Genomic DNA, 16,954 nt, shown 5'->3' with positions numbered 1-16,954 from the left:
CTGCGTCTGCGTCTGGATCGACGGGACGACCAGGGGCGGGGCTGCTGGCACCTGGTGGATTTGGAGGCGGAGTCTGAGCCAGCTGGGCAGAGACTGAGGGGCCAGGCACCTGACACCTGCACACAGAGTAAGGCTATGTTAACACTACAGGCCTTTAATGATCAGTTTAGATTTTTTGTCAGATCAAATCTTTTTGATGTTCCTAAGTGATAGGTATCTATGTGAACACCACCTAGGTCCTAAACTGCCTTGCATGTGTTGATTTGAATGTACTAACAACATCTTAGTCAGCTCTCCTTTAATTTTGACTCTAAAATGCTAATCTGTAAGATAACTTCTGACTGTATTTGTCAGAAAAATGTAGTAGGGTAAAATAAAAAACAGAAATACCGAAGTATAAACTTTAGCAGAAAATAGAAATGCTCACATGAAATTTTTTCCCCTGACCCAAAGCTGCTGAAAAGAGCAATATTTTTTACTTTTCCTTTCTTCTGAAGTGTGTTGTGTTATAAGTGGGTGAGTGGAGATAAGGAGGGGCTGTGTGTGTGTGTGTAGGGGGGTGCGTGCATATGTATGTGTGTGTATATGTGCCTGTTTAATACACACATTGTAGTTTATGCGTTTATTTATTCGCACCTTATCACACGACTCTGGCGCAGGATCCGATTTCACTGTCTGTTACCATGGTGACGCCCTGCCTGTGCTGTAAATAAATTCAGGGGGTTTGTTACGTTGTTTCATTGATTAAAGAGCACAAACACACACAGACACACACACAAACACAGCAATGTAGTCTGCATGCAGGTAATGGTATATAGCTTCCAGTTGCAATGCAGTTATTTTATGCATGCATTTTGGTGTGTGTATATCAGTGTTTAGACTGTTTTGTTTATGTGTGTGTAGGTGTGCACTTTAGTCTGACATTAGCATAACTCACTTCATTCTAGTTTTCCCTCTGCATAAGTGAAAACCCATGCAAATCTCCATCCCCTGAAGCTAGTGATTAAGTTATGTTAATCATTGCTGATCATTGCTGCATTACTATGGCCATAATGCTGAGCTCCAACAGCTTTCAGATGCTTTCCTCCAACACGACGCTTTCAAAAAGAGACAATATCCCTTAGTCGAAAAATCAAATTGGGCATAGGGGTTCACTGATCGCTTAATTGCTTAATTAGCCATAAACAAATTAGGATGCAGTCCCAATTGGATAGTGTTAGGGTGCGGTGCAGTGGTGCAAAGCTTTCCCCTTGCCTGTAAAATAATGGTGTTGTCTCCTGTTAACCGCTTTCCCTCCCTCGTATCCAATTTTTGGTAAGTAAAAGGTGATTATCTGTTTTCTCTCAATCTTCCCCTGTTTGTAATGTGATGCGCTGTAATGGGACAGGACTGATTGAGGAGGGACATCAGGATTAATCTCACTGTGTAATTACTTTTATGATTTATGGGTCACTTCCTTTACACACACACACAGGTCCCCTTCTATCACAGTCAGTCCCGATTAAGAGCATAAACGTGTGCCAGTGCTCAGTATCCAGTATCATATCGTTATTGTCCTGACCTTGGTGTTTATTGTCCTGTTTTTATTATCATGTATGGACTTGACGTAATGAAACATTAGAGTTTGTCGGTCTTGTCACATTCAGGTTGTGAGAGACTGCTTTACAGCCGACTCCTGACAAATCTCTTCACGTGCGTGTGAGGGAGGGCACACCGGCGTTTGATCCTCCCTTTGAAAGGTTAAACTGAATTTGACTGAGTGTTCAAACTCACAAATGCAGCACTGAATGGGAATGGGCATAGCATCCTGAGAACAACTAATCAATATGCGCTGGTGAGGTGGTAAAGCCAGAGTTGTACTCTACACTTGTAGCCTTTAAGAGCAAATAAGCACTCTGGAGCCTGCTTTTTCTTTTTCTACCTGCATCTCAGAGGGGAAAGCACACACAACCTTGCCTTTGGCTGGCCTTTTTGCTTTCCATGTGTAATGTTTTTTCATTATAGATAAATCAAAAGCTTCATACATGAGCTGACACAAAGGCAGAGAAAGTCTATAAATAAAAGGGAGGCTGTGAGCTTTGACAGCAATATGATCTTTTATCACAAACAAAAGCAGCAGAGTAATCCTGAAGGGATTCTGCTTGAACCTTTTGATGTTTGCAAAAAAAAAAAAAAAAAAAATTGATCCCTCTCGCTATGAGCCAGTGTAAGAAAAGTTCAAACATTTAAGATTAATTAAAAGATTTCATATGTTTAGACTGCAGTTCTGTTTTATGTTGAGAGAAGATGATTTTTGTGCAAAAAAAAAAAATTTCAGAAATAATTTGAGTACAGATTACAGTTTGTAACCCTAAATCTTGTAGTGTGAAACATTGCACAGCTTGAATCCCTTGTCACCCGCTTTAAGCTTTTTTTTTTTTTTTTTTTGAAGACAGACAAGAAAAACCCTGAGCTGCGGCAACTGTAATTACATTACAGCCCCGCGCAGCCACACACAGACACACAGACATTGCTTTGGGCTCAGCACGTCTGCCGGCTGCCGCGGGATGTTAAAGGCGTGTTGCTATGACGACTGAAAGGGGACACAGAAGAAGGGGGTTAGGGGAGAAAAGATGGGGAGGAAGGGTTGTTTCTGAGGTGGTTTCTGAGGATTGAGGGGGGGGGGGGGGGGGGGGTAGAGAAGAGGGAGGCACACAGAGTTGTCGGTGTCTTGACAGTGTGTAGCAGCAGAGAACAGTAGAGGCAGACTCCTGGAGATCCATCAGGGGAATATCCAGAAACCTACTGCCGGAGTGAAGCATCACACATACAGTGATTACCAGGAGGCTGTGTGCATGGTAGGCAATGCTCAGAATGATAAATTTATGCTCATTGTGAAGCTTTTTCTATGTGATTTGGTCTGAGAAAGAGAAAGAGAAAGAGGATGGAAGAAATTATGCATATTCACGTGTTCTGTCTATCTCTGTTCCTGTTCCTCCTCTTCCACTGACATATTATTTGTCATCATAGGAAGATGATTTTATTCTTTAATAATTACCAGTCTGTATGTATTGACTTAAAGCCTGGTGTGTATGCTTCTTAGCCAACAGAAATAACAGGTATGCTGTGACTGTTGATGACAGTAGTACACCAGCACCTTCTATAAAAGCATAACTTCAGATTTAAAGGCCACGTCAGGTATTGTGCTGCATGAATGAAATAAGGGACACAGGTCGTCTGAAAGAGGCGCGTATTGTGAACGTCAGAGCTATGTGTATAAATGCTCACAAGACCAACACTTGAAACCAATGCTGTGCAAGTGTGTACCATACGTTGTGAGGACCATAGGAGTGAGGACATTTTGCCCTCACTTTCTCACATCCCTTCAAAAGACTTGGCTTCAGGGTTAAAGTCAGCCCTAGGGTTAGGGTTTGGGTTAGGGAGTAAATTATTTCAATAAGCGTCCTCACATAGATAGTTGTACGTGTGTGTGTGAGATTGCGTATGAATGTGCACTTGATTGATTGATTGTGGGGGTGTTGTGGATATATGTGCTTTGCTTTCACTTCCTCTGTGCATGTGTGTGTGAGTGTGTGTAACAAAGAGAGAGAGGGAGAGTGTGTGTGTGTGAGTGGCTTTGTCTCTGATTCTCTGTGCAGTAATGATATTTATTGTGATCTTTGCAGCTGGAGGGGGGGGAGGGGTGTGGTGTAGTACAAAGCTTTATGTGGCTTTGCTTCTACTATTTCTTTTAGTTTCTGATTGTGTGTGTGTGAGTGAGTGCATGTAGAGGGGGTAGTCTCACATGTGCATCTAAATTTCCGCTCTAGTTTGGAGCCAAGGCAGTGATGCATGTAGTTTAAAGCTGCCACTTCCTGTTACTTTCAGTTTAATAATCTTTTTGTCTCTGACAGGTCTGATGAGTACCCTGTCTGCCGACACAGAGATGCAGACTCCCACACTTGGCCCCCAGTTCATAATGGGGCCCCAGGGTAAAGTACCTGGCAGAAAGAGAGGGCGTCCTCCCATCCGTAAGCTGGAGTTTCAGAGTCACTATGTAGAGCCGCTGTCACCCCTCAAGGTCCCGAAGAAGAGAGGCAGAAAACCTGGCTTTAAGGTCAGTCACTGATTGTTTTGTTTTTTTTATATTAACCTTGAAATGAGCATTTCTTTGTCATGAAAATTAAACAGCGCCTACACAGACTACATCCTGAAATCAGCTGCATTCTTCTGTGTCTACAAAAGACAAGTTTAGTGTAGGTTACCTGTGTAATGACAGGATGCAACACCCAATCACATAGGCATAAAAATAGCATAAAATGTAATAAAAAATAGAAACAATGTGTTACATTAGATGCATGTGACATGGGTGATTTAAACTCTATCATTTCTTTTAATGCCATTAAAAGATCCGGAGATCCAGTTTCTTTCTGATGCTTAAGTTGAAGAAAGAACTAATGACCAAATTTCCATTAACTTCAACGCTACTGTAGTATGGTGCAACTCTTTGGCCAAACTTTACAGTTTTTGTCATACTCATGTTATGGATCTAAGTATTTTGATTGATCTGAGAACATTGTTAATGGGAATATAATGAGAATATACAGAATACACACCCATATTGGGCCATTTATATTTCATTTTTTTAATTAGATGTTTTAAAAATGTAAACACTGTTGTTTTTTGTGTGTACAAATATGTGTAGCTGAAGCCGAGGATGGTGATGTCCCCGCTGGCTAACTCTCCTCCCAGCAGCACACCAGAACCTGAGATGGGATCCATCCCACAGGACGCTGCTATCGTCCCACACTCCGCCACACCGCAGGTCCTAACAGGTAATACTACACAAAGACACACACAGCCACATTAACCTTTATAGGTTTTTCTGTTGAATAAAATACTCATTTATGTACAAAGGGAAATAATGTTAGTGTAGCAAGGGGCTGAATCAAGGTAGAAAATCTAATGTTTTTTTTAAGCCTCGGTACAAGTTCTGCTTTTTTTTATACTTATTTTACAATCAGCTCGACTTGCTGTGACTTTGTGTTATGATGTGTCCTCCCTTCCTTCTCTTCTGTTATTGATCCTTATCTTTTTCATCCCTCTGCTACACTGCTACCTGCTCTGACTGTGATGTTAATTCAGCGTTAAAATCTGTCTTTACAAGTGTCATTGTGGTGTGTTTCTTCTTTGTTCTGTAAATACACAGATGGCTTGTTCTCCGTGAGGGGATGTCTTTTTAGGTGTGAAACGATACAGTGTTTTGCATGTATGTATAGGGAGTCAAAGGGAGCCCAGTGTCTATGGCTTTAATGTGTACGTTCAAGCATAACCCAAACATATCTTCATTCTCATCCCCCTTCAGCTTTGTCAACCTTTTCTGTCCTGCTCTGGCCCTGGAGAAAGAACAGACATTTTTAATTTCTTTACAAAGGAAAATGTACCTCATACACCAATTCGTTCTGTCTTGCTTTAATTTTTCCCTCCTGCTCTGTCCTGCTCTGTGTGGGCAAATATTTAAAGATGGCCTTTAATGGATTTGAAGTGGGAATGGGAACCTTGTGTGTCAAGGACCAGCGGTTTGCTCATTGTTCTTGCAAATCATGAAAATTGTTTGATGTCAGACAGTAGACAAACAGAAACAAAGTACACACACACACACACACACGCACACACACACACACACAAACCAGTGTGTTCCCTGGGGTGCCACCCAGATAGATATGTAAATTGTTTCTGGTGAAATGGAGAAGCCTTTCAAAAATATTACCTCTATTTTAGGGATATTTTTGAGACACTGTGTCTAAGCAGGTTACATTCCCTTTTAAATATAAATGATTTGGCTACATCATGTTTTGTTTTTACTGTCGTTTATCAAAAGCAATATTTGATTTTATAATCATTTATAGTATTTGCATTGTTGGTTTAAGAATATTTGAGATTTTTGCATTAACAGAACTAAACTGTTAAATGGTTTAAGGATATAGTGTTTTAAAATGGACAATAAACAAATCTGTAACATATATATTAAAATATTAAATACATATTGCACATTTTATGATATTGTAATATGTAATTTCTGCACTGTCTGTGCATTAGTACATAAGCCTGCAAAATTACATGCACAGATCTTATCACATAATTGATTTTTCAGGACACAAAAAATTCTGTTTGACCTTTTTGTTAGCACAATTTAGACATAATTCTGAATCATTGCAATGCAGTATTTCCTTCTTATAAATCTGTCATCCGGTAACACCATAACTATCCAGCTCTGGCACAACTAGGGGGCATCTGCATTATTGACATGCTGAAAAACGGTTGGCACAAACGGAGCAGATTCAGAGGAATTACTGACTACTACATAACATTTTCACATCCATATTTGTACAAGCTTAAGGGGGCTTTAACACAGCCTTATTTATTATATATTATTAAACCGCCAAAGAACATTAAAATATAACTACTGTTTTATAAAGTACCTAAATTTGCAAGCATTTTATTGGTCTGAAAGTAAAGTAAAATATTTTTGATTTAAACAGGTGTTTCTTGCACAAAGCTGTTACTTTAGTGTTAAATGATACTTCCTCCTAGTTTTACACCTAACTTCCATATGGAGGTTTTGAGAATGTATCTGTGCTGAGTGGTGCTTCAAACCACAAGGACAAATACAAACCAAGGGTTCGAGGGTTGATCCTTGGCTTCTTTACCCCACATGTTGAAGTGTCCTTGGGCAAGACATTGAACCTCAAGCTGCTGGTGTGGCTGTTCCATTGGTGTATGAGTGTATGGACATGTAGTGTAAAGTGTTACATAAGACAATTTACTACCTGTCATCTCCCCTCCAGCAGAGACGCCAATGCCTGATGACTTCTTATGTGACCCAGCGATCGACTCCAAACGCTATGCTGTAGATCCCAGCGACTCTGCCTTCAATGTCATGGCATCGCAGTACCCATCAAAGCACTCTTATAGTTACCGTGGCAGCAGCTGCTCTACTCCAGTGGGCACGTGCAGACAAGCATCGAGCCCAGGAAGCTTTCAGGATGGAAACAGAAATGGTAAGGTTAATTCATAGTTACAGTAAGATGCTCATTCACCAAGAACACAAATGCGCCAAATGCATTTGCTGATGTTTCCTTCTAACCTCTAGTTCTACCTGTGAAGGCCTGATAACTGACATTTACTGAAATTAGTGATTCATATCATTTTCATCATAGCAATATAAAGCAGTCCAGTTCAACACCGGTGCAAACTATACCCTCAAATAAACATGAGGAAAAAAACCTCTTTGACAGTGTCACTCAACACTGGACAATATAATCTTTGTAATGTCCTTTGTAAAGACTCTGCGACTGGAGACTCTGCTGGTTGCCCGGCAACCTCATGTAGATGAAAAGACTTCAGGAAGTCACTACACCCAGGCAAAAAGTGGTCCCATAATTAACATCCTGTAAAACCACAAACCGTTGTTTCTGCACTTTTTGTACAAGTTAAAACAAACAAGCTATAATGTGTTAATTAGTGTGTTTTAGAGCTGTTGGTAGTCACATGCAGTTCCTTCATCATGGTGATATTGATCTTCTTATCTAATGCTTGGCAGAAAAGCAAAATGTCAGTCTATTACTTTAAGTTGCAAATCTCTCCTGTGGAACTACAGTCTTGGCAGGTAACGTCATAAGACTGCATTGTATTATGTATTATGTACTTGGATTCCTATTATGTCAAAGCATTTGCTTGTCCCCCTCTGCTACAAAGGTTATAGTGCAATACCAGACTCTGGAGAGTGCAAGCGTCCTGCTGGTAAGGACCCATCCAGCTGGGGTGTCGAGGAGGTGGTGTGGTTCATCAAAGATGCTGACCCCCAAGCCCTGGGACCCCATGCTGATGCCTTCAGGAAACATGTGAGTCCAGAGTACTTCATATTGTAGGTCAAAACAGTTGTCCCACACTAAACACTGAATTTATTGCAAAAGAGCTTGTATCACAGCATGCATTAGGTGTTAGGCGGTGTGTTAGATGAGGTGTTAGATGAGTATTATTATAGCACTTTTCAAATGTAATGAGGTCTGGCCTCAAGCAACAGTATATTACAAGTCTTTCAACTTTCTATGAGCCACTGTACTGCCTCTGGTCCTCAGGCAAGCTTGTGACATAATATTTGAAATGACCAGGATTTTTCTAACATCACCACAAGGCTTTGAAACAGTCTGTGTGAAGGACAGAAAGGATTGTCGCAGCTTTATTTACGCATATACATAAAGGTAAAGGGGTTGTTGTAAAGAGTGTATTTTTTACATGGCATTAGCTGCACACACAGATGAAAACAGAATATTATAGATTCTGTGATGTGTTTCAGGAAATAGATGGAGATGCTCTGCTCCTGCTGAAAAGTGAGATGATGATGAAGTATCTGGGACTGAAGCTGGGACCTGCACTCAAACTCTGTTACCACATCGACAGGCTCAAACAGAACCGGTTGTGATTTGCTGCAGAGAAGCCCAAACCCCGATCACATTTCCGTAAAACCAAACCAGTGCTGATTCAGTCAAACTTTCTCCCACCATCAGCAACAGATCACGACTGCCTCTGGATCCAGATTGCATACTCAACAGCTTTTACTGCATCTGCACCACATTTTATTGACAAATTCAATATGCTGGCTGTACATATTAAGACTATTTAAAGCTGAAACTATTATTTCGCTTTCATCTTTGTTTCCCAGGTACTCTAATGGCTTTAGATTGTAAATACTTTTCACTCCACACAGATGGCAGCTACTATATATTGAAATGTGACCTGTAATAACTGCGTCTTACTTTTGACATCATGAAATTGTGCAGATCATAGACAACACCTCTCAACACCTCTAAAGACCTACAAACACAGGGATTTCTACAAACTTCTATGGTGCTTTACCTCAATATCATATTCAAACCTAAAAAACTCTTACTGCTGCTGTCTTTTAAGATAATCAGTTTTCTGCTGTACTGACCATGTTTATCTAGGTAATGCTCAAACACTTCACTAAGCTGCTGTGATCAACAGCTAGTGCAAACTACTATTTTACTCAGCCTGACCCAAAAATGTACCCAAAAACCAAAAACTAAATTTTGCTATTGTGTCATTTTGGGACACAGTCTCTGAAAGATGAATCACTTTGCAAAGTCGACATTTTCTATGCCAGAGATTCTCGGATCTTGAGTAAACCGACACAATACGGTTCGCATCTTAAGCAGAATTATTGTAAACAGTATGTGAAATTTTAGTTTTATCTTGATATTGAAACATGTAAAACTGCATTAGAAACAAGTGATGTAGCTCACCCCTAAAAACACGAAACAAGTAATTGGAACCTTTTACCACTAACCACAGTTCAGTGCTGAGTGAGGAAACTATAACACAACAGTTTCACTAAGCATAGGAGTGGATGATGACATGATCTTTATTAACCTCACAGGAAGGAGAGGAGACGCTGTGTTTTCATCATATTTGCATAAATTCTATAACATGTTACAGTTTGAGGTTGCTGTGCAACCTGTCTAGGAGAATGCAAAGCTTACTGGTTGAGTTCAGTGTTTCAGAAGGTTACAAAGTGGCGTCACTGAAAGCAACTTTTTGAAAAAAAATCATGCAACTTGGTGCTCACTGAAACAGTCACTGCCACTACAGCGACAACACTTGACAATGTAATCACTCTTCTCATACACTTCATTAAGGCTAGCTTACATTCTAGCAATATCTTTTCAGTTGTTTTGAATATCCATTCCTGTGTGTTATGTTTTGTTCTTCAAAATGATGAAGCAGTAAAAAGTATCACATATTAAGTCAAAATGTCTTGAGCATTAAATAATAAGAGTTTTGCAACCACTAAATACAGTTTTGTCATATAAAACTGTACAAACAGCAACGATGCATTAATGATCAATCTCATGCAGCATATGACAAATTTGTATAATGTGTGGTTAAACACAATACCTTTTGGAATTTACTGTACAGTATCTGTTACTCTAATATTTTGTGTCGGTGTGCCGCAATCAAGATGTGTGTGAAGTACAGCATGTATGTTTATGTATGAATTATCTTTCAGCCCTTTGAGCTATCAGCTGTATTTTATTTTCTGGTTTAGCTTTTTCAATGTAATAACTTCATTTCAGTGATTTTCGGTGCATGAACACACAGGGGTTGTGTTGCACAACAGCTGTATCCCCAAATTACAAATTTCTGCAATTCTATCATCCTGGTGACTTTTGACCTTCCTTACTTTTTACTTCAATGCTTTTTTTTTTTACAAATCGCACTTTGCCAGATAAAATAAACTTTTTAAATGAATTGTATTAGAGTTTGTGTGTTCTATTATTATTATTATTATTATTATTATTATTATTATTAGTAGTAGTAGTAGTAGTAGTAGTAGTAAGTAAAAACGGAACACCCAACTACAAACCTAGAAAATGTTCCCAGACGTTTATTTTGAAGCCCGCGAGATTAACGTTTCTGTACTATCGCGTGAGTACGACCGTTCTCTTCCTGTGTAAACATTCAGGCTTGTGGCGTGGCTGTCACACGTTTGTCTGAGACAGAGGTGAACATGGCAGACATCTCGGAGAGGACGCTACAAGTGGCTGTCGTTGTTTCTTTTGCCTTCGGTTTCCTGACGGGGTGGCAGGCCAACAGGATGAGGAGGAAGTTTCTGGACTGGAGGAAGAAACGGCTTCAGGATAAACTGGCAGAAACACAGAAGAAGCTGGACTTGTCTTGGTAAGGTTTACTTAACGTTACTTAACGTGGAATTTGTCTTGCTGCACCAAGAAATGGCTGTAAGTCGTGTCTAGCTGAATTCATATGTGTATAGCTTAACCTGTTACATACTGGTTAGTACGTCCTCAACTGGACACTTGTCCAAAGTACTTGTCTATAAGCTTTGTTGATCCAAACACTGGTGTATTTGTGTTGCAGGTTGTCAGTGATAGCTGTTTATTAGTCAGTAGAACTTAATGCACTGCTGTGTTCAGTGAATAGTGTCTGATCACTGTATTTCCCTGTGCTCCACAGATGTGGGGCTCTCCTGAGGGGATGAACACTGATCTTGGGAAAGCTCCTGGATGTGTTTAACCGTGTTTTCATGAAAACAAGGATTTCTAGATGACCTCCATATCTCCATCCTACCCTACCTGTACCATCTTATAAGTCAAGACTGAACTTAACATTTACCAGGCTCTGCAAAATATGTGCATTACATCACACAGCCGCTTTTGTTTCTGCCTGCAGAGACTAATATGGAAGAATTTTGGGGATCTGGCTTTTGTTTCACCATGTCTAAGTTTCTGTTTTATGTTTCGTTAAATAAATGGTTGTGTTCTCTTGCTCTTCTGTTTGCATTGATTGGAAAGCTAGTATTTCACCTTATCGTTACAGGCAGCCATTACCATTGCTCATGTTGAGAACCTGTAATACTGTCAGTTCATTTGCCTAACTTCAAACAGGTCAGTGCCTAGTATTTCTGCTCCCAAACCGGTAGAGTATGAATGTTGTGTTTGTGACAATTAAAAGGGATTCACTTTACACACCCATGCACACTCTTGTTATGTAACAGGGAATGTGAGGCTCGGCCCGAGAACATTTACAAACAATGAAGATTGACTTAGTCTTAATTAGAGCTGGATGTGAACCAGAATCTGACTGGCTGCTGATTTAAGTTTAATAGTAATAAGGCCTTATAATGAATTTCAAACTTGACAGATTTTGCTTTAAATGAGTCTGCCATCTACTGGATAAACATAGGAATCACAATTTGAAAGGTGGGCTCTGTCAGGCACCAAGGTCATTTCTGTTATGGTTTAAAATGAAATCTCAAACCACAGTATCCAAAACAAGTCGTGTCTAGAGAAATTATCAGAGAGAGAATGTGGTATATATTAGAAAGCCGTGTAATCCCTGATGCATTATCACCCTAATAAATGCTATATGTCAAAATAATGTTAATTCAAAGTCCACTTACTAGATTTTATTAGGAGCTTTCAGTTGTAATTGTTAATGAAGACTGACATGCTCTTCATCCATCCATTATCTATACCCACTTATTCCTACTTAGGGTGACGGGGATCTGCTGGAGCCTATCCCAGCACTCTGGGTGAATGGCAGGGTTACACTCTGGACAGGTCACTAGTCCATCACATGGCTGCAATGCTCTTGTTGGTCCCTTTATCAAACTACTGTTCAATGCAAAGGTTGAACATTCACACTTAATAGTTTAATATATGCAGTTCAGATGTGCATGGTTCTGTGTAGATAGTTATACTGTGGTTGTTTATTCTCATGATTTTTATTGGCTTAAAGTTGCACAAATACACAACTTGTCTGTAGGTGGTGCTAGTGCACTTCATTACATAAAGCACAGAAAAGTTTTTGCCTACAGCAATTCAGTCTGGCTCTGAAATTAGATGGTGTGCAGATCTTAATTTTTTACCATCACCAGTCTAGCAAGCCTATTACTACTTCTCAACAAGCTTTCCACAAGACCTTAAAAAGTTCCATTAACTCTATCACTTCATCAGGGGCTTGATGAGAAAGCAGGAGAGATGGAATGAAAATGACAGATAAACATAAAATCGTCACCTCTTTCTACAACTAGAATGTCTCAATAGTGTACCGACTGGAGTGCAAAACATGTATATATCGGCCATCAGGGCTCCAAATCAACAGAAATCATATATTTCCTTGGCAGACCTATTGAGACATGGTACTCTATATATACAAAAAAAAAAAAAAGGTAACTCTTTCGGATATAGAAAACATTTCACTTATCTTCACATACTTCAGTCTCGGCTGCACTTTGTATTCAGTGCTAATCGACATATATCAGCGTGCCAAAATTGCCATTCTGAGATGATAAACATGGTCAATGTTATACATGTCCTAACATGGTTAGTATGTTTAACATACTAACTAAATCTAGTCTTCTTTTTTCCTCTCGTTTTTCTTCTAGTCTCCTTTCCACTACCCTCCTGTCTTCTGCTCTCCTCTCCTCCCCCTGTTTTGCAGTCACCCAATAGCCAGAGGGCACAATCACACAGCCAGAAACCCAATCAGGAAGCTTATTAAACATGACACTCACTGAGCACAGTCAATGTAGCAAAGGACATAGGCTTTGAGATCTACGTGCCAATTAGGAAAATCAGATCAATCATAGCAGTCAATGTGAACTCTTTCATACTCTTTCTTTTTTTTTGCCTCGCTTGCACATTATCTCCTCTTTCTAGTCACATCCCCTTTGAAAACACTTCTCAGCTATACGCACCATAACTACTGTTGCACACAATCACAAGCAGCTTCTTACAAAATAAACAGTGAGTAGACAGTCATTGTCTAACCGTACGCACACACAAACAGCACACTCCAGCAAGCTATTCATCACAATTTAGCCACAACATTAGATACTGAGAGACAACACCCTCCTAGAATACAATCAAAGCACAAACAGCTGCACACCTCTCCTCCATCACACTTCTTTCCCCAACCATTTGTCAACATGCTCTTTCACACTTTTTAAATTCTCACTAAGCTGTCTTTTATCCTTTTCCTTTCTTTTTAAAATTTACTCTATGCCACTCACATGAATATATAGGCTATTCTACTTATAACAGTGTTTTGGCATGCTAACATATGCACTATCGCATGCATATAGTGTATACAGCAGAGATAGATATGGCAGGTAATTGGTTAGAAACCGAAGTGTGCTCTGCTGCCTGATGAACAGTTCATTTGGGCCATAAGCCTATTTTTTAGAACTCTGCTCGAAAATTGCAGACCCATAATGAAATGAGTATATCTCTGCAACCACAAGGCCTATTTGAATACTTTTGGTGTCATTAATTCAATTCAATTCAATTTTATTTGTATAGCGCCAAATCACAATACAAATCATCTCAAAGCACTTTACAAAAACTAAAACTAAAAACCCAACAATTCCCTTATGAGCAAGCACTTGGCGACAGTGGAGAGGAAAAACTCCCTTTAACGGAAGAAAAAACCTCCAGCAGAACCGGGCTCAATTTGGGCGGCCATCTGCCTCGACCGGTTGGGGTGAGTGGATAGAGCGGAGAGAAAAGAACAGCAACAATAAACAACAAAGGGGAAACTCGTGAGATTAGTTCAGATGAGTAATTGGCACCTCGTTTGAATTGTTAGAGCCAATAGAATGACGCTACACTCGTCAAAATGACATTCACAGCACGATCAGCCAATCAGAATCCGTCGAACGCTGTGTGGGAGGGAGGCCAGGCTGCTGCATTCGCTATATTCTTTCGGTGTTAGTCTATTGTTTCACGCTGTGTTTACTAATCGCTCACCAAAGTCCCCAAATTTGGGGACCTTTGGGCTTAAAGAAACATCATAGCTGTCAAATTCATCCTGTAGTTCAACTACTGACTCTCTTTACTTTGGATAAAACACAGGTAGGCTGTTTGTTCTGTCTAGTCTCTGAAATACTGCAAACTGTCATAACACGACCATCGAGTTAACAGAGCAGACTCAATGAAGCTTCTACTGTGAAAACGCCAAGCCACGTCCACTTTGTTTATTTTCATTAGAAGGCAGAAAGAGCACAACTTTTTAAAAAAAAAAATCAACTCTCCTCATTTAACACTTGATTCTAATTTAATAATTTAATAAAAAAGCTTTTATGTATAAAGGTAAATTAAACCAAAACGCTGTTTTTCCTTTCATTTTTTGTGTTTTAAAGTGAAAATTAGAAATTGAAGTCACTTTTATCTAAATTGATTTCCTCTTTCAAAATGTATTTGGACTGATTGGAAGGTATTCAAATTCTCCTATGTGAAATATTTCCTATCTGTGCACCTAAACTGGAAAGAGCATTGCGTGCATTTATGTGTGATAGTGCAAAAAAAGCAACACCTATTTCTAAAGCTCTATTCTATTCATACATGAGCTACCAGGCTTTTCCAAGCTTCACTCCAATTCCTCAAACACAAGCGAGTGTTTACATGTTAATGGATGACAAGACCAAGTCACAGATAAGTACTCAGAGGGTGGAATTGGAAAAATATGCTGCAAAGATTTCCATTTAAATGGTGATGTGATTATGTCTCGCATTATTTGATCAAGGCTTATTTTGTAACATCATTTCCAGAAGGCTTTTATGTAAAGAGTGAGAGCCGCAATACCTCCATCCAGTTTAACAGTACAAATTACTGTATGGAGAGAGATTTCATCAACAACCTGTCAGCTTTACAACCATTAAAACAAGTGCTTGCATCATAATAACCAATCTCTAATCTAATTATTCAAAATATACACAGAGTTTTTTTTTTTTGTTTTATATTAGTGGAATGATTTTAAATTGAGCTTGAGGATCCAGTGTTGACATGTGGACAAGAGATGCCAAGGATCTGCTGTCCTCTTACTTTATACTGTAGGTCTGTAATATAATGAGAGCAGCATAGCAAATATTGATAGACTTAATCTGTTTCAGTTTCAGATTTGCACAAAATCAGCATTCATTTGGATTTATGTTTCTGGTCACCCAGTTAATGTTAAGTTCAATATTCATTCAGTTTTGTCTTAATATGTTAGAAAAACTGACTATTGCTAAATGCTTCATTAAATATGTTCTCTAACTAGTTGCTAACTTTATCTATCTGCTGCTTGGTACAGTTAGGTTACTGTCAAATGAAGCTGAGTTACCTGTTTTGGATGAAAACAGCTGCCTTACAGCTTGGGAGAATTATCTGCAAATTTGTGACTGTTCTCTCATTTCACATAATCCCTTTGTCAAATCTTGATTAGGAAAATATTAACTAGGGCAAATAATCTCAGAAAGAAAGTTGATGTAGCAGATTGGTCACACAGATCAATAACTACTTTGTTTCAGCTGGGGTTTTTTTTTCGCATATTGGATGATTCATGCTGAATTTATTTTTGTTCCAATGAGTAGGATCTTTTAGTTTCTAGCTGTTTTGAGAGTGCATTTGATGATGCAACAGGCAGAGTATGGTGGTAACAGTGCAGGGTTACTGCAGTGTGTCATTTCCCACTGGGAACACACCTATATCAAATGGATGTACTCAAGATGGTCTGGATAAAAGCACCAAATGAATGACAGATGTGTTAAGCTATGTACAGTATTAGTACAGGCTGTCCACCCACCCTCTTATCTCTGTTTTTTTTACACTTGAACAATCTGGACACGCTCAAGGGAGTGTGTGTTGTTTATGCTCTTCAGATACGAGGTAAAAACACATGCGTTTACTGTTCTTTAAAGCAAAAGTATTTTACTCGGTGGGTTTATGAGTAGTTCATATAGGCTTTATCTATCTTAAACCTGCAAACTAAAGTTATTGATTTTTTTTCTTTGTCAATACATCTCCAAAAATGTGGATTGTGTTCTTGGCATTTGTTGTAGACTAGATGGAAAAAGTGCTTTGCTATAAATTTTACTGCCTCGATGAGAACCAAAGTCATCAGCTGTCCTGAACTTTTAACAGGCAAACCTCAGATGGGTCATTTGAGTTTTCATGTGAGCCCAAACTTTTTTCTGTCTGGCACCTATTTATATTTATCTCTGAACACAAGTGTTTTCATCTATGAAAGTGCAGACTGTGAAAAACAGAGTAGATATAAGAAGAAGAAGCACAATTGTAAATTCTTGAAGATCCACTTGAAGGACACAGTTTTGAAGCTCACATCAGAGGAATCATGTAAATATAGACTGACAATGAGACCAACTTTTGTTCATTTAGGGACTACTTTTAAAAGCACAAGAATAATGAAAAAGACAAGACAAGACTAAAGGTCCTTATCCAAGCTGGTGGCCCCTTGAGACTGCAATGCTGATTTTACACCATCAATAAAATTTGACTTAAAAAAAACACATCTTGAGAGTTGTACATCTTTTCTCATGATTGTAATTACTGTACGTCATAATACAACAACACATTGCCTATGATCACAATGA

The 16,954-nt window shown here is 39.1% G+C and overlaps 1 protein-coding gene across 2 annotated transcripts; it reads left to right on the top strand.

The window, feature by feature from the left end:
• The first annotated feature begins 2,700 nt into the window (after nt 1-2,700).
• scml4 (Scm polycomb group protein like 4) lies at nt 2,701-9,806 on the top strand. Of its 2 annotated transcripts, none has more exons than XM_026319385.1 (6): nt 2,701-2,837; nt 3,894-4,096; nt 4,685-4,814; nt 6,831-7,040; nt 7,738-7,883; nt 8,339-9,806. In XM_026319385.1, the coding sequence occupies exons 2-6, from the start codon at nt 3,899-3,901 to the stop codon at nt 8,462-8,464; spliced, it is 810 nt and encodes a 269-aa protein (XP_026175170.1). In that variant the 5' UTR covers nt 2,701-2,837; nt 3,894-3,898; the 3' UTR covers nt 8,465-9,806. The 2 variants fall into 2 exon arrangements, with proteins under 2 accessions (XP_026175170.1, XP_026175169.1); XM_026319384.1 differs by having other exon boundaries at nt 6,828-7,040.
• The last annotated feature ends 7,148 nt before the right edge of the window (nt 9,807-16,954 follow it).

Source organism: Mastacembelus armatus, chromosome 24 (assembly GCF_900324485.2).
Source record: "Mastacembelus armatus chromosome 24, fMasArm1.2, whole genome shotgun sequence".
NCBI classification, from domain to species: Eukaryota; Metazoa; Chordata; class Actinopteri; order Synbranchiformes; family Mastacembelidae; genus Mastacembelus; species Mastacembelus armatus.
This window is presented reverse-complemented; position numbering and strand designations above follow the sequence as displayed.

Excerpts from the sequence above, each read along its gene's own strand:
- scml4 (XM_026319384.1), top strand. The coding sequence starts at position 3,899 with ATGAGTACCCTGTCTGCCGACACAGAGATGCAGACTCCCACACTTGGC. Across the intron at positions 4,097-4,684 it reads GCAGAAAACCTGGCTTTAAG|CTGAAGCCGAGGATGGTGAT; the intron begins GTCAGTCACTGA and ends AAATATGTGTAG. Across the intron at positions 7,884-8,338 it reads CTGATGCCTTCAGGAAACAT|GAAATAGATGGAGATGCTCT; the intron begins GTGAGTCCAGAG and ends GATGTGTTTCAG.